The 26,492-nt window shown below is 38.4% G+C and overlaps 2 protein-coding genes across 4 annotated transcripts in view; both read right to left on the bottom strand.

Annotated features, from left to right (window-relative positions):
• The window catches only part of LOC139953830 (ATP-binding cassette sub-family C member 8-like), a 41,301-nt gene extending 29,890 nt beyond the window's left edge, over nucleotides 1–11,411 (bottom strand). Inside the window, exons 1-5 of one of the 2 annotated variants that reach the window (XM_071953413.1) lie at nucleotides 11,265–11,411; nucleotides 5,709–6,342; nucleotides 3,939–4,175; nucleotides 3,143–3,328; nucleotides 1,944–2,093 (exon numbers count right to left, since the gene is read on the bottom strand). In XM_071953413.1, the coding sequence (XP_071809514.1) occupies nucleotides 1,944–2,093; nucleotides 3,143–3,328; nucleotides 3,939–4,175; nucleotides 5,709–6,326 (1,191 nt within the window). In that variant the 5' untranslated portion in view covers nucleotides 6,327–6,342; nucleotides 11,265–11,411. Of the gene's footprint in view, nucleotides 1–1,943; nucleotides 2,094–3,142; nucleotides 3,329–3,938; nucleotides 4,176–5,708; nucleotides 6,343–11,256 lie in introns of both variants that reach the window. The other variant, XM_071953406.1, reaches the window with a different exon arrangement.
• Nucleotides 11,412–13,624: 2,213 nt separating this feature from the next.
• Nucleotides 13,625–26,339, bottom strand: LOC139933789 (F-box/LRR-repeat protein 18-like). Of its 2 annotated transcripts, none has more exons than XM_071927999.1 (10): nucleotides 26,119–26,339; nucleotides 24,647–25,469; nucleotides 21,770–21,914; nucleotides 20,738–20,912; nucleotides 20,475–20,523; nucleotides 19,606–19,766; nucleotides 18,949–19,197; nucleotides 17,859–17,957; nucleotides 16,787–16,906; nucleotides 13,625–15,371 (listed from the first exon to the last, which is right to left on the bottom strand). In XM_071927999.1, the coding sequence occupies exons 1-10, from the start codon at nucleotides 26,337–26,339 to the stop codon at nucleotides 15,179–15,181; spliced, it is 2,235 nt and encodes a 744-aa protein (XP_071784100.1). In that variant the 3' UTR covers nucleotides 13,625–15,178. The 2 variants fall into 2 exon arrangements, with proteins under 2 accessions (XP_071784100.1, XP_071784101.1); XM_071928000.1 differs by having other exon boundaries at nucleotides 26,145–26,180.
• Nucleotides 26,340–26,492: the final 153 nt, after the last annotated feature.

Below are 26,492 nucleotides of genomic sequence, written 5' to 3'. Positions count from 1 at the left end.
GTCCTATGTGACCGTCCGCCCATTATACAGCAGCCATAGTGCGTGCGTGCAGTCTGTGCCGTGGCCGTATTTCTATAATAATACATAGGCAGACCGACATCTTACAACCCATTTGGTCACTAAAAAGTACATAGTTAAATAAAAATAGCAGCAATAGCTTTTGTAAAAACCACTAGGCGTTCAACATGTTCAAAATTCAATGTACGTATGTGTGTAAAATCGTGTCTAAATTTGTTTTGATGTGCCATGTTCCCAGACGTAACGTACGGGGGCCCAACTACAAATTTTCTCTCCAAATATCGCGCCTTGAAATACGTCACGAACAGCGCTCTCTCGGGTCGGGGCCTACTCGTAAATTTGTAAATACAATCAAAACTAAGATTTTTAAACCTTAGTAAATTTTTTATTCACATTCCTCTCATAAAAACACATATTTTAGTGACAAAAGCTTTATTTAAAAAAAATACCACTTCCAGGTGACTTTAAGACTAAAAGACAGGTAAAATAAATCTCAGCTCTTGAGATCAGCCCTACGGTTTTATATAATATATTTTTTTTTTTGAGAGAGAGATCGCCTACATGTAACATCAAGAGGCCACGGTCGGTCACTTTAGGATGAGGGCTACACTCAGGTAAGGGCAATTAACCCAAATCAACTGTCACCAGGGGGCAACCACCTACTCCTGGGGTTGAAAACAGGGTATACCATTCAGGCTGTAAGGATGTACATATACGCATGGGTATCATCCACTAGGAGCCCGGCTGGTACGGCAGAATGCACTACCTTCCCAACATTTTAGGAAGCAATTATGATAAAAAGCCTTGCTCAAGGGCACAAATGTCCAGAGCTTAGGTCCGATGACCTAGACCGCTCGGCCACGACACACCACTGATAACTGTAGGGGGTCATAGCTGAGTGGATAAGAGTACCAAACTAAAAGCTCTTGTGTTTCTGTTCAGCAGAGTGTGGGTTCAAATCCTGGTCAGGACATTGGTGTCCCTGAGCAAGACACTTAACTACAATTGCTTCTCTCCACCCAGGGAATGAGATGGCAGAGATGGCTCCGACTGACTTAGCTTAGTAGCGCATATGCGTTATACAGGCTGTATACTCCCCAGGAAGCCGAGACAGCTTAAAGGCACTGTACACCTTAATATATATATTACCATAAATCGAGCATCATAGTGTTCATAGTATAAAACATTGTGAGAAACAACTCCCTGCCAAGTAACGTAGTTTTTGAGAAAGAGGTCACTTCTCACTAAAATAATATAAAAAAAATTCTGGCTAGAAGCCTTTTATTCCTATCTGAAAGCACACTATTTTGTACAACACGCGTGTTTTTTCTTTTATCATTTTCTTGCAACTTCAATGACCAATTGAGTCCAAATTTTCACAGGCTTGTTATGTTATGCATATGTTGGAATACACCAATTAGTGCGAATACTGGTCTTTGACAATTACCAAACGTATTCAGTGCCCTTAAAGCCATTGGACCCTTTCGTTAAAAAAAAAAAAAAAAAATTCACAGATTTACAAATAACTTTCAGGGTTTACAGAAGGTAATGGTGAAAGACTTCTCTTGAAATACTATTCCATGAAATGCTTTTTGAGAAAACAGTAAAACAATATCAATTCATGTTAACGAGAATTAAGGATTTATTTTAAACACATGTCATGCAGGGCAAAACGGGCGGATACAAGGGTGGGTTTTCCCATTATTTTCTCCCGACTCCGATGACCGATTAAGCCCAAATTGTTCCAGGTTTGTTATTTGATACAGCAGTTGTGATACACGAAGTGTGGGCCTTGGACAATACTGTTTACCGAAAGGGTCCAATGGCTTTAAGGAATTAATAAATTGGCCTGTTGGAAGCGCTTTGAGACGTGTAATGGCTATTAATTTATTTTTTATTATAATAACTGGGTTTGTGCTCCTTACCTGCAATGCACTCTGGACATGCACAGATGCTTGGATGACCAGGTGGTAGTTCCCATGAAGAGCTATTCCCCTGGTTGCTAACACTAAGAACAGCAGCAATACCAACACAAAGCCATTGCTGATGAAGTCTGTAGCAGGCACATACTTCGTCTAATGAAGAAGAGGGTAAAGTTATATTCATTTTGGTTTTTTACTCATATAGTTTTCGAACTACAAACTGCCCGGCGTATAAACCGCACTTCCCCCAAATTTAGACAAAAATATTCAGGTGTCTGCGTATAAACCGCCCGGCATTTAAACCGAAGTCACCAGCGCACAAAGATAGGGGCTGTGTGTATTTGCGGTCCTTTGTGGCGATGTGCAGTGACTGGCGGTCGGCACATTAGTCATTGTATGTCGCCACAAAGTGCAATAGCATTGCAATAAAGTCAAAATGTAATAAAGTTAACACAATAGATCGTTTTTGTAATTGTCTATTAGGATAGTCTGCAGCAAATGTGGGCCTATTTTTATTTATTTATTGGTGTCATTATTGTGACAACTGATCAATAATGTAGCTACTACCACAGTCGGCACCGGTCTTGACCGGCCCAGCTTTAAAATTATAACATGATTATTCCTCTTCTCAAAGTTGTGTTGTCATCGTCAGAAATAAATTTTGACGAGTATGCAAAGTTTAATAAGCAGATGAACAGTAAGACAGTTGTTCAAACAAGAAACTATTCTTCACTGTTCCCTTGAACCTGCGGCCGTTTCGTGCCAAGCGGTGGAAATCGACCATCGGTGAGAACGATGAAGTTGATGTACACAGGTTAACATCACTCATGTTACCCGCCGTGCTGTGCAGCCATGGTACATGCGTATTTGTTGCACGGCACGTGATTAGTTCGCGACCTATCAAACTTCACAGTTTAAAAAAACCAGTGCAGAAATAAATAAGGATAAATGCTTTGAGAAGCTTGTAGATAAATCGCTATAATAAAAACTACACATTATAATTATTATTAAGAAAACAGAATAAGCTATTGCAAACAACTGACCAACCAAATGGACCGATGGTATAAATTCAAAAAATACTTAATGGCCTGGCGTTTTGACCCTAGCAGAGTCTTTCTCAAAGCCTTTGAGAAAGACTCTGCTAGGGTCAAAACGTCAGGCCATTAACTATTTTTTGCAATTATTATTATTATCATACTCACAACAAATGCCTGTGCATCACTCAGCCTAGTGACATAGTTGATAATGGCTGCCACAATAAACGGAGGGGCAAACATGACAGTGTTGCCAAGCAGCATACACAGGAATCCAGGGACCATCTCCCTAGCGTACGCGCGCGTATAAATACGCAGTAGACTGATGGATGTATTGTTAGCCTCGGCTCGTTTCTTGACAAATAGAAACAAACAATATTTGTTGACTGGTACCCTGTGACGTAGTTCCACTTTAAGCCAATGTTTTTTTCTGATTAGAATATTAGGTCTCCACTGACGAAAACTTGCCTTGGAGTTGGTCTTTGAAAAGTGTTTAAAACCGTTTGCTATGAAATGCATATTATATGGTTAGATATAGATGTTTTAAAAGTAGAATATAATGATCCACACAAATATGCACAGTTTTCCTTTTCAATGCAAACTAGCACGGTTGGCCACTTGTGGAGTCACAATTTCGGACATAATATGAAAGTGCGCCGTTGGTAAAAAAAATTCTGGAACCTCCCCAGGGCTGTGTTCCACTGGGATAAAAGATAGCGTGAAAAGTGTGATAGCGCTACATGTATTGACCCAATTCACCTGACATCATCACCAGCAAATTCTTGGATGTGCCATTTTGGTGGTCAATGTCACTGTGCGTAATTCAGTGAAGTGCGCATTTTAGGCAACGCAGCATTTACACATAAAGCAATTGACCACCAAAATGGTGAGCGTGACACAGTCGCTGCGTGTGACGAGCGTGCAATGGGTCAATAGTGGATGATTTAGAGGGTTTTCCTGTTACCTGCTCCATCTTAAAAGCTCTGTTGAAGCGGTCCCTGTGATACTTGGCAGTATGAACCTCCGTCAGAGTTCCAAGGTCATCGAACTCTAAGCTCTTCTTGTATCCCTTGACAAAGACCCATCTGAGCCAGGTATAGGTGAACATGGAGATGAAGTTACAGTAGCCCTGCATGAAGTACATGTCGGGACGCTTCAGATCTTCTGGAAAAGGCTCCTCTTGTGTACAGCATTTCAAAACCTTAGTCAATGATGGAAATTTAAACAAAAGTTAATCTGGTGGAAGGGATTGGATGGAGGTGGGGTTTTGTTAAAAAAACAAATTGTTACCCTTACAACGATGTGTGTTAGCAGTGTATACTCAATACTTTCCCAAGACATATGAAAAAAATATCACAGTCATACATGTATAACTCGGGTGGGATTCAAACCCACGACCCTTGCAATTCTAGAGCAGTGTCTTACCAACTGGACTACCGAGATTGCCTGGTAGCTAGAGGCAGTTTGAACCCACGACCCTTGCAATTCTAGATCAGTGTCTTACCAACTGGACTACCGAGGTTGCCTGGTAGCTAGAGGCAGTTTGAACCCACAACCCTTGCAATTCTAGAGCAGTGTCTTACCAACTGGACTACCGAGATTGCCTGGTAGCTAGAGGCAGTTTGAACCCACAACCCTTGCAATTCTAGAGCAGTGTCTTACCAACTGGACTACCGAGATTGCCTGGTAGCTAGAGGCAGTTTGAATTCTATGTTTTAGCAGTGGGTAAAAGGTGGGTAGAGATGGGGTTTGTTGTCGTCCAATTGTGACCAGTTTATTTTGGGAGACATGTCATAAATTCTGGTTGTGAAGCCAAGGACTCTCAGAAAAGCAAACTATATTACAAGTAAAAAAACAAAAACATAAGATTCGAGGAAAGATAACACTGCGCCAACATGACCACCCATGATAACTTGCAAAACCCTTCTGCAACACACACCGGCAGGCTTTTTTAGTGAGTGTGTTCGAGTGTTGGTCATGTCAACAGACTCCAGAGACAAAGCAGATTGCATGTACTATACACAGCTACAGTTTGCATGTACATTACTGAGGCATCTATTTCACTTAGTCTATGACAAGGTCACAAGTTCAGTCGCATTAACCTGGGAAGTGGCAAAACAAAACTTTTGACTCCCAACTTTTAACCCATTGAATTGGCAATTGTGGTCAAAGTGAAGGATTCAGAAGAAGGTCAGTTGGGCTAAACAACAAGTGCTTATAAATCAAAGGGTCAGGCATACCAATGTTATCGTAGTCCAAACAATTTGGTGTGAAGTTACACTGGACAACTTTGGTAATTGTCAACGACCTGTCTTCTCACTTGGTGTAAATAACAAACCTGTGAAAATTTAAACTCAATTGGTCGTCAAAGTTGCGAGATAATAATGGAAGAAAAAAACACCCTTGTCACACAAAGTTGTGCTTTCAAATGCTTGATTTCAGGACCTCAAAATCTAGTTATGATGTCTCAAAATCAAATTCAAATATTACAGTGGAAAATTACTTCTTTCGCGAAAACTAAATCACTTCAGAGGGGGCTGTTTCTCACAATGTTTTATACTATCAACAGCTCTCCATTGATGGTTAACAAGTAAGTGTTTATGTTAACAATTACGTATGTTGAGTATTTACCAAAAGTGTCCAGTGCCTTTAAGAGGAAACTTTGGTTACCTTACTTTGTATGACAGTATAACAAAATTGTCCCCCCCCCCCTCGATCCTCAAGATGAACCAACCTTACACCTGATGGCATTTATCTCCAGTAACAACAGGACACCATAGAGAGTAATGGCGGAGACATTCAGCAGTGCTCTCATCAGCGTGAAATCAACGTCAGCATCCTCATCATAATTCAACAACCTGAGTATCTCTGATCCCAGCGCCGTTGTCCAGAACAGCAGCAGGAGCCACAACATGGACGGCTTATTCCAGACCTCCACATGATGGTAGTAAATCAACGAGAGAAGAGCTGCAGCGAGGGCTAGCACAGCAGGTACGTAAAGGTGTGGTCTGGTTGGGACGTCTTGAGGCTCATTCAAGACGGTCAGGAGGCTCTCCCCGAGCGCAAGCACTCCTTGAAGCATCAGTAGAATGTAAACAGTCCAGCGGAGGTAGTGCCCAGGGTATGGTATGAGGTGATCGTACTTCTTATGGCGGAGCGTCGTGCAGCATCCACGGATGAACAGCACCAAGATGGAGAGGAGGATGAAGAGAAGATGCGGCACGGTGTAGACGAGATCGGTGAAGCAGGTATTGTAGAGGGTGTGGGTTAGATCCCAAGTGAAGTTGTCCAGGGTGACTGTGCTGTTCACCCCACAGTACCAGTTGAACTTCTCCATTGTGGGCGTGGCCATCTTCAGCTATACCAACCTGTATTTGCAAAAGAACCAGATTTCCGGAGAGTTATAACAGTGTTGATAAGTTGCAAATGATGGGAAGAGTGTCCGTGATATTTTCATATTCTTTATTTATTTTGTGTTAAATGTGCAAAGGCCTATTGTTATCATAAGAAGTGGAGGCTACAGTTAGATTTCCACATGATCAGCATTGAAGTAAAGTGCTTCCTTATATCAACATGCTTAGAAACACTTCTGTAGCTGTATGTAGCTGTAGATGCCAACCTAAGGCTATGTCTCCTAATGCGACTGATTCAACAAACTTTCAAGCTACAGTTTTTTAGTCAACTTTTGTTGATCCTTAAGTGTAGTTTTGTTAACGAAACGTGTCTTGATTGCCTGTTTTGCATTTACTTTGCTTTTGGACGAAAACATAAAATCTAAGATGCTATAAAGATTGCACTGTTTTATTTGTATAAACTTTTCATATATGAAGAGCACATTTCTAAACTTGTTCAGCTGAAATTGTTCTTGCGCTTGATTTAACATGGAAATTATGACACAAAATGTTGTCACATAATACGACAATTTCTTGCCTGCCATACGGACCCTGGCATGTACAAAGCAGGGCTCCCCCTTGACACTAGCCTGGCATTGACATAATATAACAATGTCTAGAAGAAGAAAAACTGCTATGGGTTGGTGTAGCTAAAACTACCCTTCTAAACTTGCCCCATGAGCTACTAAAAATGCAACCTACATTGTGTAAAACACTCATATTTTTCCATTTTGAATGTGAATTTACAAATTTGACCATTTACATATATCCCTGTAACTTGTTGTGATCGCTACCACTAAAACACTCAGAAAAAGATACAGAACTGCATGACAATAACAGAGTTTAAAATCTGGGCTATTTAACCTTTCTGGGGGGGGGGGGGACACCCATTAAATTCACATTTTACAGGCCCAATTGGCGATGCAAAAAGTTCATGTTAAGAGCAAGGCCTGCAGGGCCACTCCTTTTTAAAACACTTTACTGCCTTTCATTTGGACATGCTTTAAATACAAAGGCCTTTTGTGATTGTGTACAGCTGCCTTCTATTTTAGGTTATTAGGTGTAGACAAGCACCAATATTGACAGGTAAATTATATAAGAGCAAAACTCTCAAGGGCATAGTGACAACAGTCTACAGAGTGTGCCAAGCTGGATTTGCGCTGAAAATCCACAAGGCTTCTACAAGTATACATTGTAGCTCAAAATGTTTGCTGGACCTGGTTTTTTAGGTTTTTTTAAACAAGACCAGAATTGAAAATGAGATATGAAAGCAAAATACCCACAGTTTTAACATTTGAACTGCTATGGTTAGAGCAAGCACTAAGAATATTTATCTTATTTTGTTAGACGAGAAAGTATCTGCAATACTTAACAAAATGTTATGTAATTTAAAAGATGTAGAAGTCAACTTGGAATGTGACAATCAACATTTGCAAACTACCAAAAAACGCCAGGTCATGAGTTTACTGGCCTGGAGGCTAAAACCACTGGCATTTTAGTGTCAAATTTGAGCCCTGGTGGGTGAAATTCAACCGCTCCCCACCCCTTGAAGTTTTTCTCAGAGAGTCTGCATTCTCCCTTGATCTATCACAACATCTGCATTTAACAAACCTGTGAAAATTTGTGCTCAATTGGTCATTGAAGTTGCTACATGTAGAGAATAATGAAGAAAAAAAACCTCTTGTTGCAATACTTTGTGTGCTTTCAGATGCCCAATAAACAGCTTTAGCTGAACTGAAGTCTTTTATGATTTGAGTGAGAAATTACCCCTTTCTCAAAAACTATGTTACTTCAGAGGGAGCCATTTCTCACAATGTTTTATACTATCAACAGCTCTCCATTGCGGTTACCAAGTAAGTATTATACCATGGAGGAATAATTATTCCTCCATGATTATACTAACAAAAACAATTATTTTGAGTAATTACCAATAGTGTCCAGTGCCTTAAAAGGGTTTGGGTACTTTTATTATTAAGTTACTTAAAAGACAATCATACAATACAGAGCAAGACAATAATCAAAATGACATGGGGACATACAATAAAGCCAGCAACACATGCCCCGGACAACAAAGCAAACCTAAAAACTGTGGCCCACTGCGAGCCTTTGATTCCTATGATACTGGCTTATGAACAAAGAGAGAGAAGGCAGAATACTATTTTATACAGCAGAAAAAGGGCAATAATTACTATTCATGTAGGACACAAAACACAATGCCCACAGATATACATAAAAACTTAAACGGTTTGAAGATAATGATGGTAGAAAGCTTCCCTTAAAATATATTTACACAATTATGTACTTGCTGAGGTGCTGTAGCTGTAGTCTATTTGAGAAATCAGTAAACCAAGTTTTGTCCTGAAAATAATTTTTGCCTCTGGAGACAACAATTAAAATAGCACACAATGATAATTCCAGTATCGTGTAAGTTTAGTGTCAATCTGTGGACATTTGTGTTTTGTATTACAAAAAAGTACCAAAAGCCTTGAAATCAAATCAGGCAGTACAAGGGGATCCATATTCAGTCATTTAGTCATTATGCATACTTGGTGTTTTAAAAGAGAAAGCCACACAACAGCCAAACAAGGTCACAAGGTGGGATAGGTCTGCTATACAGTTTGACCATGGTTTGTGACCAGGGAGGAAGGAAAACACAACCGGTTACAAACCAGTGACTTTTTTTAGTGTGACTGAGTGTTTGATACTCGGATCTGATCTGAAAAATATTGTAATCTTCTGATTGTGATAGAGAAACATTGGTCGATAATTAGCCCAATAAATAGTTCTAAGTAAAAAAGGCAAGTGGTTTGGCACACATCTATAGGGCCCTTGATCCTAGTTTAGAGCTAAGTATTGTCAGACCATATGTTTTGACAGTAATATTTTCGACCCCCAACTTTGATTCCCATTTACCGTGAGACTGTGCAAGCTCCACCAGTAACAGAAGCTCTTTTTTTTACTCACGGTCTGTATTTTCATCAGGCTTAATCATGCTGAAATTAAAGTTTCCTGTCGTAGGTTATGCTCAAACGTTTATAAAATGATTCATTTTTGGTATAGATCACCAATCAAATGAGTCAAAGAAACAACATCCAACCACGAAAGTCCAAAAGAAAATTATCGTCTGGTAGATTAATTTTAATTCTACTTCAAACACTAGATAGATCATGTGTTGTGGTTGCTTTTTGGGATTCTATGGCATGCAAATATGGGGGGGGGAATTAAAATATTTTAACTAAAAATGAAAACAAAAAGAGAAAATAAAAACAGTATGGGTTTCTTATCTCCTGAAACCAAACATGGCTGGTATGAAATGGGGGAAAACAGAATAATATGAAGTGTTTTAAGCTGGGGGCAGGTAATGCTTCAAGTGGGTGGGGCCTTGTGATATCTCAGGATAGTCATTACACGTTTACTCTTAGTCAGACTAGTCCTAGAATTGATAAAACCATGATTATGAAGTTCCTCTATCGTCTCCAAGATAGCACAGCAGACGTGGAGGTGCGATAGCGGAACTATGCGATAACGTACCCTCCTCCCGTTATCGATTGATATCGTTGATACTGTTGGCCAATAGGCCTACTATCTTCTAAATATTCGATAAAATACCAAACAATGAAAGGTTTGAAAACATATGACGTCGCTCCAATGTCGTACTTATGCATTGGCACTGTAATAGTGGATTATTCGCAACAGAAAAACTAAATTTTTAAGATTTTAACACATGGTGAAGTGTACTGTCATTGTAAAAAAGTTGGATAGATGATTTTTTTTTAAATCGTTTAGTTTTTGATTTAATGATTGTGATTTTTTTTTCCTGTTATCCTATCGTAGCGTCATACGTTATCGACCCTCACATGTTTTCGGTCCCCAACTTTGATTCCCGTTTACCGCGAGATTGTGCAAGCTGCACCAGTGACAGAAGCTATGCAGTTTACTCACAGTCTGTATTTTCATCAGGCTTAATCATGCTGAGAAAAAAGTTTCCTGTCGTTGGTTATGCTCAAACATTTATAAAATGATTGATTTTTGGTACTAATCACTAGTGCATTATTATGCCAACATTCAAATGAGTCAAAGAAACATCATCCAACCTCGAAAGTTCAAAACAAAATTACTATCTGCTAGATTGAGTTTCATTCTGCTTTAGTCACTAGATGGATCATGTGAGGTGGTTACTATTTGGGATTCTATGGTGTGCAAATGTGGGGAAAATATTAAAATATTTTAAGTGAAAATTACAAAAAAAAATTATATTTATTTACTGCATAACTGTTATAAATTCCGATAAGCGTAATAAATCTCAAGTCTACATTAAAGAGAAAATATCATAGATTGGTTTCTTATCTCCTGAAACCAAACATTACTGGTCTGAAATGGGGGAAAACGGATTGTTATGAAGTGTGAGTGCATCAAGGGGGGGGGGGGGGGGGTGGGGTGTTTTACTTTCAATTTCATGCCTTATTATTAATATGATATCTCTGGATTCTAATATAGTAGCCATAATGCCTTTTAGGACAAAAATGTAATTAAATTTGTTAAGTACTAATTGAATAATATTTTTGATTTATTTTGCACGCCATACTAGCTTCTCAATATTCAATAAAATACCAACCAATGAAATGTGTGAAAACATATGACGTTGCTCCAATGTCGTGCATGCATAAGCACTGTTAATGGCGGACTGTCTCTCGCAACGTAAAACCAAAACTTTAAAAATTTCAACACACCATGAAGTGAAAGTGTTATTGTTAAAAAATTGGATAGATGATTTGAATAAAAAATATTTAGTTTTTGATTGTGAACAATTTTCCTGTTATCCTACTGAAAACACATGACACCAGGATAGATATAAGATAAGAATAAGATGGAATTTAGCTTCAAACTCACCAACTTACGTAACACACACATGCACCACTACGCGCCTCATGGATGTCGAACCGGAACTCCAGTGCAGTTCAAGTTCCAAAAACTGCACAGTCACGCAGCTGACAAGTTGTTTGTTCTGAGAGGAGAGAGCTCAGACAGTGTGAAAGTCGACACAAAACAAATCAGTGAACTGCTTTCTGTTTACAATTTTACAATGTGCGCTAGTCGTACAGGGCGCCCCCTCCGACCGACCATTACAAACTCTCGACCGGCCGTCCACACTACTTTTATCCGCCGCATCCGATTTGGGAGGGCGGGGTGCACTTAACGACTTAAAGGAACACGTTGCCTTGGATCGGTCGAGTTGGTCTTTGAAAAGCGTTTTTTGACCGTTTACTATAAAATGCATATGGTTAGAAAGATGATGTAAAAGTAGAATACAATGATCTACACAAATATGCCTCGAAATTGCGTGGTTTTCTTTTTACCTCGTCCAAAAACACGGTCGGCCATTTATGGGAGTCAAAATTTTGACCCCCATAAATGGCCGACCGTGATAGTTCGCGACGTAAAAAGAAAACCGTGCAATTTTGAGAGATACTTGTGTGGATCATTATATTCTACTTTTAAAACATCTTTCTAACCATATACATTTCATAACAAACGGTTTCAAACGCTTTTTATAGACCAACTCGTCCGATCCAAGGCAACGTGTTCCTTTTTTAACTTTGTACCATCTATATTTTTATGATCGAAAATGTATGTGTGAGAAAATTGTCCCATAGTTGAGCCTACAATTCCTCTTTATTTCAAAAATGCCATAAACACGATAGACCTTTAGAGTATAATGTTGAAATTTAATAGATGTTAAATTTTAGTTGCATCGGGGATAAAGAATATTCACTTTTAGTTTTGACCCATAGGGTAAAACATCAATGTGTTTTTGTTACACGGTAGTACTGTGTCGGTACTTGTTGATGTTTCTAAAAGGAAAATGCAGATGACGGGATTCGAAAATGCCTATTTCAAAGAACATTGAACGAAAAATATTGCAATGTTTTATTTCCCCCTTGATTTAGTTGTACTGTTTTAGGCTTATTGATTCTATTCAGAAGCAAATGACTGGTAATATTCACTACTTCTTACATAGAATCTCTAGCCTAGAAATCGGCTGTGCTTTGATACATAAGGAATAATAAATTAGGCAGCTTGTTCACTTGGTTTCCTTGGTCATTCCAGAATACCTTTAATACAATTATGTTAATTAATTAGGTCTTAACCATTTTGGAGTTGGCAAGTGCATCACTTGACTGCTGTTTCATATTTTATTTTTTATTTTTTATATATATTTTTTTATTACTATTACTTTGCAGATATCAAGCAAAATAGCTAAATATAAAACAACATTATGAAAATGAATTATTTTTAGCAGTATAAAAACTACAAAACAAAACGAGGATGGAAGTAAAAATTTAAGGCCATAGATTGGAACAAAATCAAACAGCCCTTTTGAGGGCCACTTAAAGACAGTGGATGCTATTGGTATTTGTCAAAGACTAGCCTTCACAGTTGGTGTATCTCAACATACACATAAAATAACAAACCTGTGAAAATTTGAGCTCAATCGATCATCGAACTAGCGAGATAATAATGGAAGAAAAAACACCCTTGTCTCATGAAGTTGTGTGCGATTAGATGGTTGATTTCGAGACCTCAAATTCTAAACTTGAGGTCTCTAAATCAAATTCGTAGAAAATTACTTCTTTCTCATAACTACATCACTTCAGAGGGAGCCGTTTCTCACAATGTTTTATACTATCAACCTCTCCCCATTAATCGTTACCAAGTGAGGTTTTATGCTAATAATTATTTTGAGTAATTACCAATACTTAGAAATGGACATTATTTGTTATTCTTAAAATAAAGCTCCCATCCAATGTTCGCTTTTTTTTTACTCACCCATATTATAATAGGATTCAAACTGCCTCTAGCTATCAGGGAATCACAGTGGTTAAAGGCAGTGGACACTATTGGTAATTACTCAAAATAATTATTAGCATAAAACCTCACTTGGTAACGATTAATGGGGAGAGGTTGATAGTATAAAACATTGTGAGAAACGGCTCCCTCTGAAGTGACGTAGTTTTCAAGAAAGAAGTAATTTTCCATGAATATGATTTTGAGACTTCAAATTTAGAATTTGAGGTCTCGAAATCAAGCATCTGAAAGCACACAACTTCGTGTGATAAGGGTGTTTTCTCTTTCATTATAGTCTCGCAATTCCGACGACCATCGAGCTCAAATTTTCACAGGTTTGTTATTTTATGCATATGTTGAGATACACCAAGAGAGAAGACTGGTTTTTGACAATTACCAATAGTGTCCAGTGTCTTTAAGTGTTAAGACATCTACTCAAGACGGGCAAATATTGTGGGTTTGAATCCCCTTACTTTACTTTATTTTCCGCATCATCATGACAACGCATAAATATAAAAAATAAAGCATGAGAAAGTTACATTTAGTCATAGTTTTAATCTTAACAATAAATAACTTAACCAATCATAGATGTGGAAAGGGGGTCTCTAGAAAGCAACGCTTGTCAAGTAGAGGCTACAATATAAGTTAGAAAATAATTTTTATGAAGACTTAACATGCAATACTCACAAACACACATACAAAACGAGAGATATCTTTGTCATAAAAACCCCATAATTGAACAGTACATGTAGCCTGGATACCCTAATACAAATAGTAGACACAAATGGCCAAAGGCTTCTACAAACCCCCGAGATAGATATGCCTGTGGATTTTGTTTTCTTTTTTGGATTTTGTTTCCCGAGTGCATTGGTGTTGGATAAAAGATAAATAATATTATTTTTCCCAGAAGTAAACTTTACACCTATTGAATAGATGTTAAATTTGCAACTGGATAAAGAAATTTTATTTTGGTTTTACCCTTACATCAATGTGTATTAACACTGTATAAAGTCTGTACTTTCCAGAGTTCTGTGAAAACCCCAGGCATATTACTCGGGTGGGATTTGAACCCACGACCTTTGCAATTCTAGAGCAGTGTCTTACCAACTAGACTACCGAGGTTGCCCGTTAGCTAGAGGCAGTTCGAATCCTAAATTCAAGCAGCAATAACGCATTGATTAAGGGATGATAATTTGCATCGGGATAACAAATATTTATTTGGTTTTACCCTTACGCCGATGTGGGTTAGCTCTGTTTACTCAGTATTGTTGTGAGTACTCAGTATAAAGTTTTCCAAAACCTTGAAGTTGGGGCCTAATTTTTGGATAGATAATAACGAAAATTAAGAGATGTACAAATATATTAATTACGTTAAAATGATTTAACAAACACAATAAGACAAGTTTAAATAGAATTCCTGTCAAAATTGGTTTGCTCAAATACCTGCTTTTAAGATGACGGCCCCAAAAAGCTAAGAAAAGACATGCGTATCTCGCAGGTTAGCCGTGGGTATAGGCAGACCCAGAGTTGTGGGGGCTTTTACACATTGGAACCAAGGTCCCTTCAACGTTTTTCTTGGTTAAACTTGGTCCCTACACTGTTATTCATTAGAAAAGAGAATAAAAGAAGTCCCAAGCACAACTCTGTCTGCAAAAGTGTGTGCACTGCACATCACTAGACATTCTTCACTCGCACACAGCTAGCACAGGAATTCAGAGCTTGTGAACAGTAAGTGGTGAATGGTGATCGCAAGTGCAGAAATCAGCGGTAAGAGGAGCCAAACACAAAAACCTGCTAAGCACAGGAACATATTTTTCAGCAAAATCAGGTTGCCAACCAACATTCCACTGTTGCCACTGGTGCCCGACTCAGTTTTGTTAAGCAAAGAATCTTTTTTTGCAGTATTTTCTGCTGAACAGCTTTTATGAAGTTTTGTCCAGATCAGTCTTGATCATCTTGATTGTTACTACGTTTCTTCCTCTCGAATCATCTTCTCCAATTCAGGCCAGGATGGTGGAGTTGTAGCAACTCTGCTCTCGTAAAACACAAACTCCTTTAGGTGGACCCTTTGTATTCTCTTTGCAAATTCTAGCAGCTTGTCCTCGAATTCGGGATTTTGACCAAAAGCAACACAGAGAGCCGGACGACTTAAACTGTATCTGAAGAGTACAATAAGAATAGTGGTGTGAGCACACGTATATTGATTGGTTTGTTTCAAGAATAAAAGCTTCAGAGCCTTAAGGAGGCTGAATTGAGTTGTACTTTTCAATCATTAAAAAAAGTTAAACGTATAAATATAAAAAATGTACAAAAACAGACAATTTAAAATGGTTACCCAAAATATGGGATATGACAACTTATGGACAACAATGACAGCAACACAGACAAGGGTAATAAGAATGGCAACAAGTGTTATTAGTATTCCATAGCCTAGAGAGATGGGGAACAGGTTAGTTTTGCAGCGTGAAATGGAGAGGTGATTTATTGTTTCTCAATTTATGGCTATGAGTTTGTATTCTTTGCTCAGATAGATTTCAGTGGTATATCAACCAATCAAATAAGATCTGCATTCAAAAGTTGTTCCAAACCTGCATCGTCCTTCGTTATTCAGTTTTGACAAGTATTGCCGAACAAAATATTATCCGACATGACGTGGTTAATCAATATGTAGCCGACAGTCACATGATATAAAACTGTTCCCTCTTAAGCTCACGTAGCGCTTCTTGATGTATTAATCAACATTCATAAATACCCAAGACAGTTTATCCATTCTGATTGGTCGAGAGGGCATCACGTGGGGGTGTTATAACGGATGATATAACACCAGTAAAAAGTGTTGAAACATGGGTGTGACACGCGAGCTTGCACCTGTGCTTATAAGACAGTTTATTAATTCCTATTGGTCGAGAGCAACGGCTGGAACAAATTGTGCTACATCACATGTATTTATGAATGGTAATCAAAGTGTGTTGAATCGGTTTCCAACTAGTGGTTTAAACCCGCTGTGGCCTGGTTCTTAATAATTTACCTTGACTTTGTCTCGGTACAATTATCAAGAACCAGGCCTCGGTGGGTTTAAACCACTAGTTGAAAACCTCTTCACCACACACTGATTCCCTTATTAAAAGCTTCATATAAGAGATATAAAATTTGCATCGGGGATACCGTAAATAAAAAAAGAACATCATTTGTTTTTACCCGTTGCCCATTACTCAAGTGGGATTTCGACCCCACGACCTTTGCCAATCTAGATCAGATGTCTTACCAACTAGACATACAAGATTGCCCGGTAGTTAGAGGCAGTTTAAATTCTACATTTTAGCAGCGGGTACCGCATTGATTTAAGACGTTAAATTTACTCAGGAAATTACTGAGTATACAGTGCTAACACACACCGATGTAAGGGTAGAACCAAACAAGCGTCATGCTGTTAGACGATGCTAAGTATAGAAAGCCCTTGCTAAATTGGGTTACCACCAAAAAATCATGCAAAGTATACTACTTGTACTGTAGGTGATTTTCTGCTTTAATTTGCTAAGCAAACAAGAATTTTCATGAATAGCAACTGACTTACTGAGCATAGATTTCCTTTGAGAGATCCTTGCAGACTTGGACTGGCACTGAGGACATCAGACAAAAAAGGATGAGTTTCCGACAATGATTGAAAACCATCAAAACGTCCTGTGGGTCCACTCTGGATAAAAATAATGATTACAACCAGAATTATAACATCTATTATATATTCTATCTTAATATTACATCTATTATATACACAAATATTACAAGTAAAGATTTTGCTCCTTTGCAAAAAATGCCTAACATCCCAAAATTGTTTTAATGCGCTTGTGGTTGGTCACTTGTTCACAAAATCTCTTAAACAGGGGCTTCATGATAATCTCAATATTTTAACTACATGTATTACCTTTTTTTGGCCAAACAGGATCGTAGAAACTGGTTTATAACCATTAAAAAATTTGCATTTAGTAATAAATAATTAAGTCAAAGATGCACCTCTCCGCGCAGCTTTTTCAGCCGAGAGTAAAAAACTGCTTATCTGTGATTTTTAAAAGTAAAGTCTTTCCTCAGCAAATCTATATGCTAGGCAGAAATTGATAACCTGTCTTTAAAACCTTTGTTAAAACTTTTCTATTTGTTCAATTGCCTTGGTAGATACATGTGATATATAGACTATATTATGATTATGATTATGACTATGTCAAGGCCTTGTAAAGACAAGGTTCATAACTTTTCTTCTTCGTATTGTGTAGCCTTGTCCAAGGCTCTTTACGCAAACACCAGCCAGCTCTGACTTCACCAGGTAGCGTTGGACGATGAATTGCATAGACAAAATGTACTGGCACGGTATGAATACAACCTCAGACGGCGAAGCCGAAAACTGGTTCGGCTTCGTTGTTTGAGGTTGAAAAACCGTGCTTCGACCCCACGGTATCAAGTACTGTACATGTATATCATACCATGCCAGTACATGTATCTATACAGTTCGTCGTCCAACGCTACCTGGTGAACTCAGAGCGGCCGGTGCTTGCGTAAAGCACCTCGGACAAGGCTACGTATTGTGGTGTTTCATACCATTAAGATTACTCGTCTGGCCTACATTCAATCCTACTCTTAACTTAAGATCTTACTCGCTGTTCGTAGAGATGAAACACAGTCTTGTGAGGGAGTGACACTGATGAAGGGCTTCAAATAAGGAGCGCATCCGATCAATATTCCTCTGCTCCAATCTGAGAAGATAAAACAAGACAATTAGTTTTTTTAGGTAATTGATGATGTAATGATTTCATAAGGGAATGAAGAGCAAAGATTTTTGGTTTTAAACCTACACTGATGTTTTGAGAAGCACTGCCTGCTAAGTGCTTTTAAAGTCCTACTTCAAGTTCTACTAATTGACATTACTTGAGCCAAACTACGTTGTTGCTTGTTGTGGCCGAGTGGATAAGAACAGCGGACTCAAGCTCTGGTGTTTCTGGTCAAGTTACTAGTGTTTCAAGCTAGACACTTAAAATAAAACTAATTTATTTTGGATTAAAGCGTCTTAAATAAACAATCTCAAAATGCTATATCAAATTTACTTTACACTATTATAAAATAAGAAGAGATAAGCAAAATACAGCAAGATTACATTGTGAAATAAGACCAATAAAATACGAACATTGAGATATAACAACACAACAATGAGCTACACCAATACGAGTCAATCAACAATATAACACCACAAGAAAGGGCAAGAAATAAAATAAGATACAAACAATTTTTTTTTTTTTTTTTTTGGTACTATCAACCTGTACCCATTACTCGTTACCAAGTAAGGTTTTATGCTAATAATTATTTTAAGTAATTACCAATAGTGTCCACTGCCTTTAAAGGCACTGGGACGGACACTACTGGTAATTACTCAAAACAATTGTTAGCATAAAAACTAACTTGGTAATGAGCAGTTCATAGCTGTTGATAGTATAAAACATTGTGAGAAACAGCTCCCTCACTAAAATATTTAAATTAAATAAGAGATCTCAGCTGAGGTCTTGAAATCATAGCATCTGAAAGCACATAACTTGTGTTACAAGGGTGTTTCATTATTCTCTTGCAACTTTGATGACCAATTGAGTCAAAATTTTCACAGGTTTAGTTATTTGTTGCAAATGTTGAGATACACCAAGTGAGAAGACTGGTCTTTGACAATTAACAAAGGTGTCCAGTGTCTTCAAGTCTTACCTCAGGTCTTCAAGGCGGTCTGCATACTTCAATGCCTCCACTAGACCCTTCAGATACTGACACTTAGCAGAAGGTCCCAGATTGGCCAGGGTTAGACTGCGGAGCTGTTTACAGTTCTTCAGGATTTCCACAAGGCTGTGACCGTGGAGAAATGTTGGTATACCGGCTAGGACCAAGGAGTGGAGCTGGGTCCAACGGGAGATGCACAGGAAAGCATCTTCAGATACCGATGAGAATGATGAAGGGCCACTGGAGAAGAGTGATCAAAAGTTAAGAGGTCAGAGTTTAATTATTATACAGCATTTAAAAAAAAAATTATTCTTTTATAAGATCTTTTTTTTTATAACTATGCTTAGTTTATGGTCATGCTACTGCTTTAACCCTGTTTTAAACTAATGTGTAGCTGCTTTTTTCAACAGAATCTCTGTTGTTTTAAAATACAGCCAATCAGACCCGAAACACTTGGGCGGATCCCTCCTCTTTTCACACTGGTTTCTTTTTTGTGCATTACACAACACACAGGACCAACGGCTTTACATCTCATCGGAGGAACAAACTCATTCTTTAAGGTTCCCTGACACATAGAGCAAGGACCTTGCTTTATGCCTGAAGTAAAAACACGAGACTTGCAACGTCATGCCTGTAACACATTCTCACCAGTGATTTGCCTGCTTCGGTGCGGAACTGGATTTGTGTAGCTCTGTTTTCAAGACAGATTTGAAGGCCACCCCTACAAGCTCAAGTGACTGTAACTGCCTGGCGCCATTGACAACCCTAGCTAAGTGACTGCCGCAGTAAATGCATCCCTTGGAGTCAACCTACATTCAAAGAAAACCAGGAGAAAATGTTTGGTGTGCAACTGTAAGGAATGACTTTACACCTGCTTTATCATTTCTAAAGGCTATTTTTGGGGGATATCATCATTTAATACTTATCCACTGTTCTGCCAGCCTGCAAAATTATATCATGCGGTGAATGCACCTAAACAGTGCATAGTCAACCCTCCTACTGTATGACCATTCAATATCATCCACTGTTGTTTGATTGATGCACTGTGCCAGCCTGCAGTATGATATGGTGTTGTTGTTGCGTCTACACAGTACACAGTCAACCCTCCTACTGACTGACCATTCAATATCATCCACTGTTGTTTGATTGATAGATGCACTGTGCCAGCCTGCAGTATGATATGGTGTTGTTGTTGCGTCTACACAGTACACAATCAACCCTCCTACTGTATGACCATTCAATATCATCCACATAGATTTTAATACAATGAATGGAACCTTGGTAGGGTTAAAGTCTGTTATACTCATACCACTTTAAACGTATAATGCTTTTTAGTGACCACTGCAAGATGAACACCCTCTGGTAACAGGAAATACAAAAATTACAAGAAGGTTCAAGTTCCATGACAAGATTGTAAAGCTTTTATTTACGCTTGACAATGCTTTCCTTTTCAGCCCAAAAAATGCTGTACTTTTTGTGCACAATTTTCAGTGACCATTAGGTTAGAATTAATGTACCTCTTTTGTGTCAACAGGGGAGGTCGTTTCATTCATACAACTTTCGCATCTGAAAGCAAACATACAAAAATGTGGGTCATTTTACAAGTTCATGATAAAAAATGCAATTCTCAGAGATTTTCTGGTGATGAAAAAAATTCTCTTCAAAATGTTGAAATCAAAGAGGTTTAGATTTACACTTTTAATGTTTTCCCCCATTACCAACTCTATACTTTGTCTTCTAGATGAAATCTTTTCAAAGAACCATAGAATCTGATTTTCACCTGCCATGCTGGTTGACCCTGATGCCAAGGCGTTGTCGCCTGCTGGTGCTTCCTTGGGTATCTCCATGGCTCCTTGTGTTATACGTTTGGATTCTTTGTGATGGTTTCATCCACAGTGGCTCTGATGTGGTTTTGTCAGCCAGACAACAGAGCGGCAACGAAAGAGACTTGAGACCTAAGGAAACATTCAAAACACACTCACTTTTAAAAAAAGGAAAATAAATTCAATTGATAGATACCAATGACCCTGAATAAAAATTGTCCCTTCTATTAAAGACAATGGACACTATTGGTAATTGTCAAAGACCAGTCTTCTCACTTGATGTATCTCAACATACGAATAAAATAACAGACCTGTGAAAATTTGAGCTCAATAGGTATCGTAGTTGCGAGATAATAATGAAAGATAAAAAACACCCTTGTCACACGAAGTTGTGTGCTTTTAGATGCTTGATTTCGAGACCTCAAATTCTAAATTTGAGGTCTCGAATCAAATTCATGGAAAATTACTTCTTTCTCGAAAACTATTCCACTTCAGACGGAGCCGTTTCTCACAATACTACCAACCTCTTCTCATTACTTGTTACCATTAAGGTTTTATGCTATAATAATAATAATAATAATAAGACTTGTAATGCGCACGTATCCACCCTGCTGGGTGTTCAAGACGCAATGCTAATAAATATTTTTAGTAATTACCAAAAGTGTCCACTGCATTTAAGCTCCGCCTCCCAACACAATGTCCAGCTTTCTTTTCGGTGGCAGCTTGTTCATAATTAAGACTGCTCATCATCCCACACACTCGTACATTATCTGGTAACTATGGTAACTTTTGCCACTCAACCAATTATGAGCAAGTTCGAGTGGGCACATGTAGTCGACCCCTGATTGACCAGCAATGTACATGTACATGTGCAGTGCCGTACTCACTCAAACTCACTCATAAAATAATTCAATAGAATTTGCATCGGGGATACAGAATGTTAAAGTTGGTTTTACCCATATACATTGATGTAAGGTAAGTTTACCCACCATGAAACTGGCAAAGAAGTTGTGTAAGACGGTTGTCATTATCTGGATGATGAAGATGAAGCCGACTGATGTTGAGATGCTCTAAGGGCGTCTTGGCTTCCACCAAGACCTCTAGGAATGAAAGATCCAAATTCCTGTCTCCCTCCTGGAAATAAGTGCCACCGATGACTTAGAAATAAAGTTTATGAGTAGTATCAGTGGTTATGACTAATGGAACGCCAAGGGAGCATACATTCTTGCAGACATACCATAATCAGTCTTACATCGATTGATCAGGTTTTTTTGTTATCCATCAATCAGTCTTCTGCATCGATCGATCAGATTCAAAAGCATCAAAAGCAGACTGAAAGCTGTATGACAATAAAATTCATACCAGTTCCTTCAGAGAAATATTTCTGTCTTCATTTCTGCTGTCAGATTTGCGCAACTTTTTATTTTTTTATATTTATTTTTTAACCCTCATATCAATATTATTATTATTAAAATTTAAACATCAGCTTGTTGATTCAATTATCACTGTTTATTTATACGCTTTATTATAAATAAAATAATGAATAGGGTAGATGGCCTTAGCTTTCGATCCAATCCGGACCTTCTTCAGAGGCATAAAACAAGTACAAACAAATACATATCCATTTATAGAAAGAGAGAGGGGGAAAGGGATTAAGGGAAGGATCCAGAAAGAAGCGGGAAAATAACAGCCAATCAAAGTTTCTATTTCAGAGACAATGTTGGTGGCTATGAACCAATAGGAGTGAAGTGGCGAGGACAAAGGATGTTTAGAATGAAAGGATGGGTTACTGGACCATAAAAGTGGTAAATGTATTGTTCGACAACAATGCAGGGAGACATGAAAGGGTAGGATTAGAGAGCAAGTTGCATCATGATGCAACTAACAATGGTCAATTAATAAGAATAGCAAGATCAAAGGTATGATGATTTGAAAAATAGGTATGAGGGACCTGTGGAAAAAAAGGGGGGGGGTTACTTACATCAGATAGTTACAGTGATGAATTTATAAAAACAACTTTAAACAAGATTAATTTATACTTTATGTACAGAATATATACAACATATAAGTTCTTAGGCCGAATTGAAGTGGAGGTTAATGAGAAGTTATTTAACACCAGTGTTTATGTTAAGTCCAAAGGGTTTGACTGTCTTGAGTTGGTGAATCCAGTGTGATTCTCTACTCTTGCGGTGTGTGTCATCACCATTGCAAGCTTCAATCACCAGAAGTTCAACATCACTGACACTATGATTGGGGCTGTTGAAGTGGATAGAGACTGGGTACAGTTTCTTAGTCTTTATGGAAGAGATATGATTCGCAAAGCGAAGACTAAGTTTGGTCTTAGTCTCTCCCACATATTGTAGCCCACATCTCTTACATGATATGACATAGACTACATTAGATGTGCTACATTCAGAGTCGGTCTTGATGTTGTATGAAGAGCCAGTGGTATGACTCTTCACCTTAAATGAGGGCTTAATGTGCAGACACGTTCTGCATTTGGAACGGGTACATTTATGACAGCCCAGTATATCTGTCGGGGGTTGTGTTTGGACTGTACCTGGGGGAAGTTTGGCCCTGACTAGTATGTCACCAAGGTTCTTAGGGCGGCGGAATGCAACCATGGGAACCTTAGGGATTGCTGAGTGTAACCTGCTGGAGGAGTGAAGTATAGGCATGTTATTATTAAGAATTGAGGGAAGTTTGGGTAGTTTGGGGTGGAAGGTGGTGACCAAAGCAACTCTATTGGTCGGAGCTTTTTTAGCTCCCGTGTTAGCCAACAGAGTATGACGAGGTACGTTGAGAGCCCTGTTGATAGCAAGTTGGACCCTACGTTCGCTGTGTCCCCTAGATACAAGGTGTTTCCTTAGCTCTGATGAGCGCCTCTTGTACAGGGTATCTGTGGAACAGATACGCCTGATACGTAAGGCCTGACTGTAAGCAATGGCCTTCTTACAGTGACTAGGGTGACAGCTATTGGAGAGAAGGTACTGGTGGGTGTCGGTGGGTTTACTGTAAACATCTGTGACAAGGCCATTAAGAGACTTGGTTATTGTCACATCTAGAAAGTTCACACTGGTGAGAGATTGTTCGGTAGTGAACTTTATGGTGGGGTGAAATGAGTTGATATGGTTAATTATAAATAAATATTATTATAAATAAATAAATAAATAAATAAAAAAAAAAAAAAAAAATAAAAAATCAGATTTGAAAGCCAGTAATTATTCACACTTTTTATTATTATTTTAATTTGTTTTATTTTTTGCAAGTTACCATGGTAATTTGTTAAATTTAATAAAAAAATATTTTGAATAAAATGAAGACAACTGCTGGCTATAGAACACTTGTAGTCACTGCAGATGTTTATTCCATGTATGGCTTCACCGGGAAACCATACTTTCTCGTTTGCCGTGAAAACAGGAAAAACTCTAAACAAATGGGGCCAGTTGAAGTCATCGAAGATCAGTGTGTGGTGTGAACATTTCAATGTCCATCAAGTTTTAATATATGTTTGCATACTTCATATTAACAAATGAAGATAATTAGGGTATCGGTTGATATATGGCATCATTATTTTTTTTTTCCAATTTAAAGAAAAAGGCATAACACCGTGAAAACTGGTAAGAGGAGGATAGAATTGGAGCTGAAAATGACTGACTGTTTGAAAGAACTTTGAAGACACAATGAAGAAATGTATAAGAATAATATTATCATTATTAGCCTGTTTATAAGGGGCTGGCATTTAACTTTGTTTAAAATAAAAAAACATACCTGCTTTCTGCGACAGTCTCAAAAAGATAAAAAATCCAAATGAGGCATATGCCTAAAAGACATCCTTTTCTGGCTTTAGTCATCTGTAAACTTACCGTCAAGAGAACATTCTTGCACCCTCTGATGTTAAGACTTTTTAACCGAGGTAAATTTTCCCCTGCGGAACACAGTTCTGTTTTTGTGAATGATGTCCCAGACACATTGAGATGACGTAAAGAACTAAATCTTGAAGAAACAGGGAATTCGTCTGAGCTGGCCGACTCCAGCGAGAGGATCTTGGACAAATCAAGCTCCTCTGAATCACCCAGACACGCCGTCAAAGAAGACGACACAGTGCGCAGAGCTTTCATCACCCCTCTTGGAAACCTAAGGCCATAGGCACGGTAGCTTCGGAAGGGTTTCTGAGCTTCTCCTAGAAAATCTATGTGGTGTAATCTTAAAAAACATGACAAAGGCAGTTCAAGTAGAATTGGTGGGATATATCTGTTATTGAAAGCTGAGTTTTGTGCTCCTAGTTGATGCTTTAAGTCAAGAGTGAAGGCTCTAAGGCTCTCACAATGACTGAGGAAAGTAAAGTCGCAGCGGTGCGAGATGACCATGTTAAGCTCTACGAGTTGGGACAATGTCTTTGTTGCGGCCTCGCCAAATGGAGCTGAGTGATTGTACGAGAGACTTTTGAGAGTCTGAGCACTTGATAAGATCCTATCCAAAGTTCTCATAGGAACGTTTGTGCCTCTGATGTCCAGATGTTTCAAGTTGGTCATTTTAGGATTTAGTATACATGTACTGAGCTGGCTTGCCGTCAGCCAGTAGCAGTTGGAAATGTTGAAAGATCGGATTGAGTTGATTTTGTTGAGGCGTCCCAGCTCCCATAGGGTGTGAGGTGTTACTCGATAACTCTGATGCAGGTCTACTGATCTACAGGGTGTTTAAAAAAAAGTATAGTTTTAGAAAAATGTATGCCTTAAATATGGATTTTTTTATAAGTTTACAAAAATCTGGCACTAAGTAACGGTGGACCAAGGTCCTAGCATTTTAATTTTTACCAAATCAATCCTCAGCTGTTCCGCATGAGTGATCACTAGCTAATTACTTTTGTCAGATTTTAATTGGCTTGCACACTAAAGTGAAAGGGTTTTAACAGAATCAAACACCCCAAAATAGGGAAGGTGGTGTATACTGTGTGTGCTTTGCTGCTCACAAATTTTTAATGATGTGACATGATGTGAGGGTATTGCTACAGCGTACACAGACTGCGCCAACTGCTTATTCACGTGCGAGCGAGTTGCATGCTGGGGCATAATCAAGATGGCTGAAGTGAAATTGTAAACAGAATTGAGAAAGTGTAGTGCTGTGATAATTCTAGAATCGAATAAATAAATAAATTAAATAATTGTTTGAATCAGTGTTTGCTAACCATATAATATCTGGCAGTATTTACTATTTGAATCTAGAGTAGTGGAAATCTACACTAGGCCCTATTTATTATAGTAACACTGTAACAGTTATGAGTTAACATTGGTGCTGCTAACTAAGCTAAGAAAACCCACCAAAACAACAACGTTACCTAAACAAAGTGGAACCATCAATTACTTCACAAAATATTCGATCTACTTCTCTCAATGCCAGCAGATCTAACGTTGAAAGATAACCCATGATGCTCATGAGCAACTCCGTGGGAAGCATTTCTAATAAACATCTTTTTATTTTGACTTCTGCAAGTGAATGGCTGACAGAAAAGGAACTTTCTGTGACTTTCTGTCTGGGTGGTGTCGTGGGGGCTGCCATCTTTATTGAAGCGCCCTCAAGCGACCACTATAAAGTTTTCGAGAAGTTTCAGTGATGTTCGTTTTTGGTGCGTTCGATTAATAGCTTCCCTGTGTCGTTCCCAAGAGGAGGGCACTAAAAACTAACCTCTACAGCGGTTCGGAACTTTTCGTG

Source organism: Asterias amurensis, chromosome 2, assembly GCF_032118995.1.
Source record: "Asterias amurensis chromosome 2, ASM3211899v1".
Taxonomy (NCBI): Eukaryota; Metazoa; Echinodermata; class Asteroidea; order Forcipulatida; family Asteriidae; genus Asterias; species Asterias amurensis.
This window is presented reverse-complemented; position numbering and strand designations above follow the sequence as displayed.

Bases quoted from the DNA above. Each gene is read 5' to 3' on its own strand.
- LOC139933789 (XM_071927999.1), bottom strand. From the start codon at position 26,339: ATGGCAGCCCCCACGACACCACCCAGACAGAAAGTCACAGAAAGTTCC. The intron at 20,524-20,737 runs GTGAAAATCAGA...GTTTGCTTTCAG, and splicing joins AGGGTCAACCAGCATGGCAG to ATGCGAAAGTTGTATGAATG. The intron at 15,372-16,786 runs GTAAGTCAGTTG...TGTACTCTTCAG, and splicing joins TCAAAGGAAATCTATGCTCA to ATACAGTTTAAGTCGTCCGG.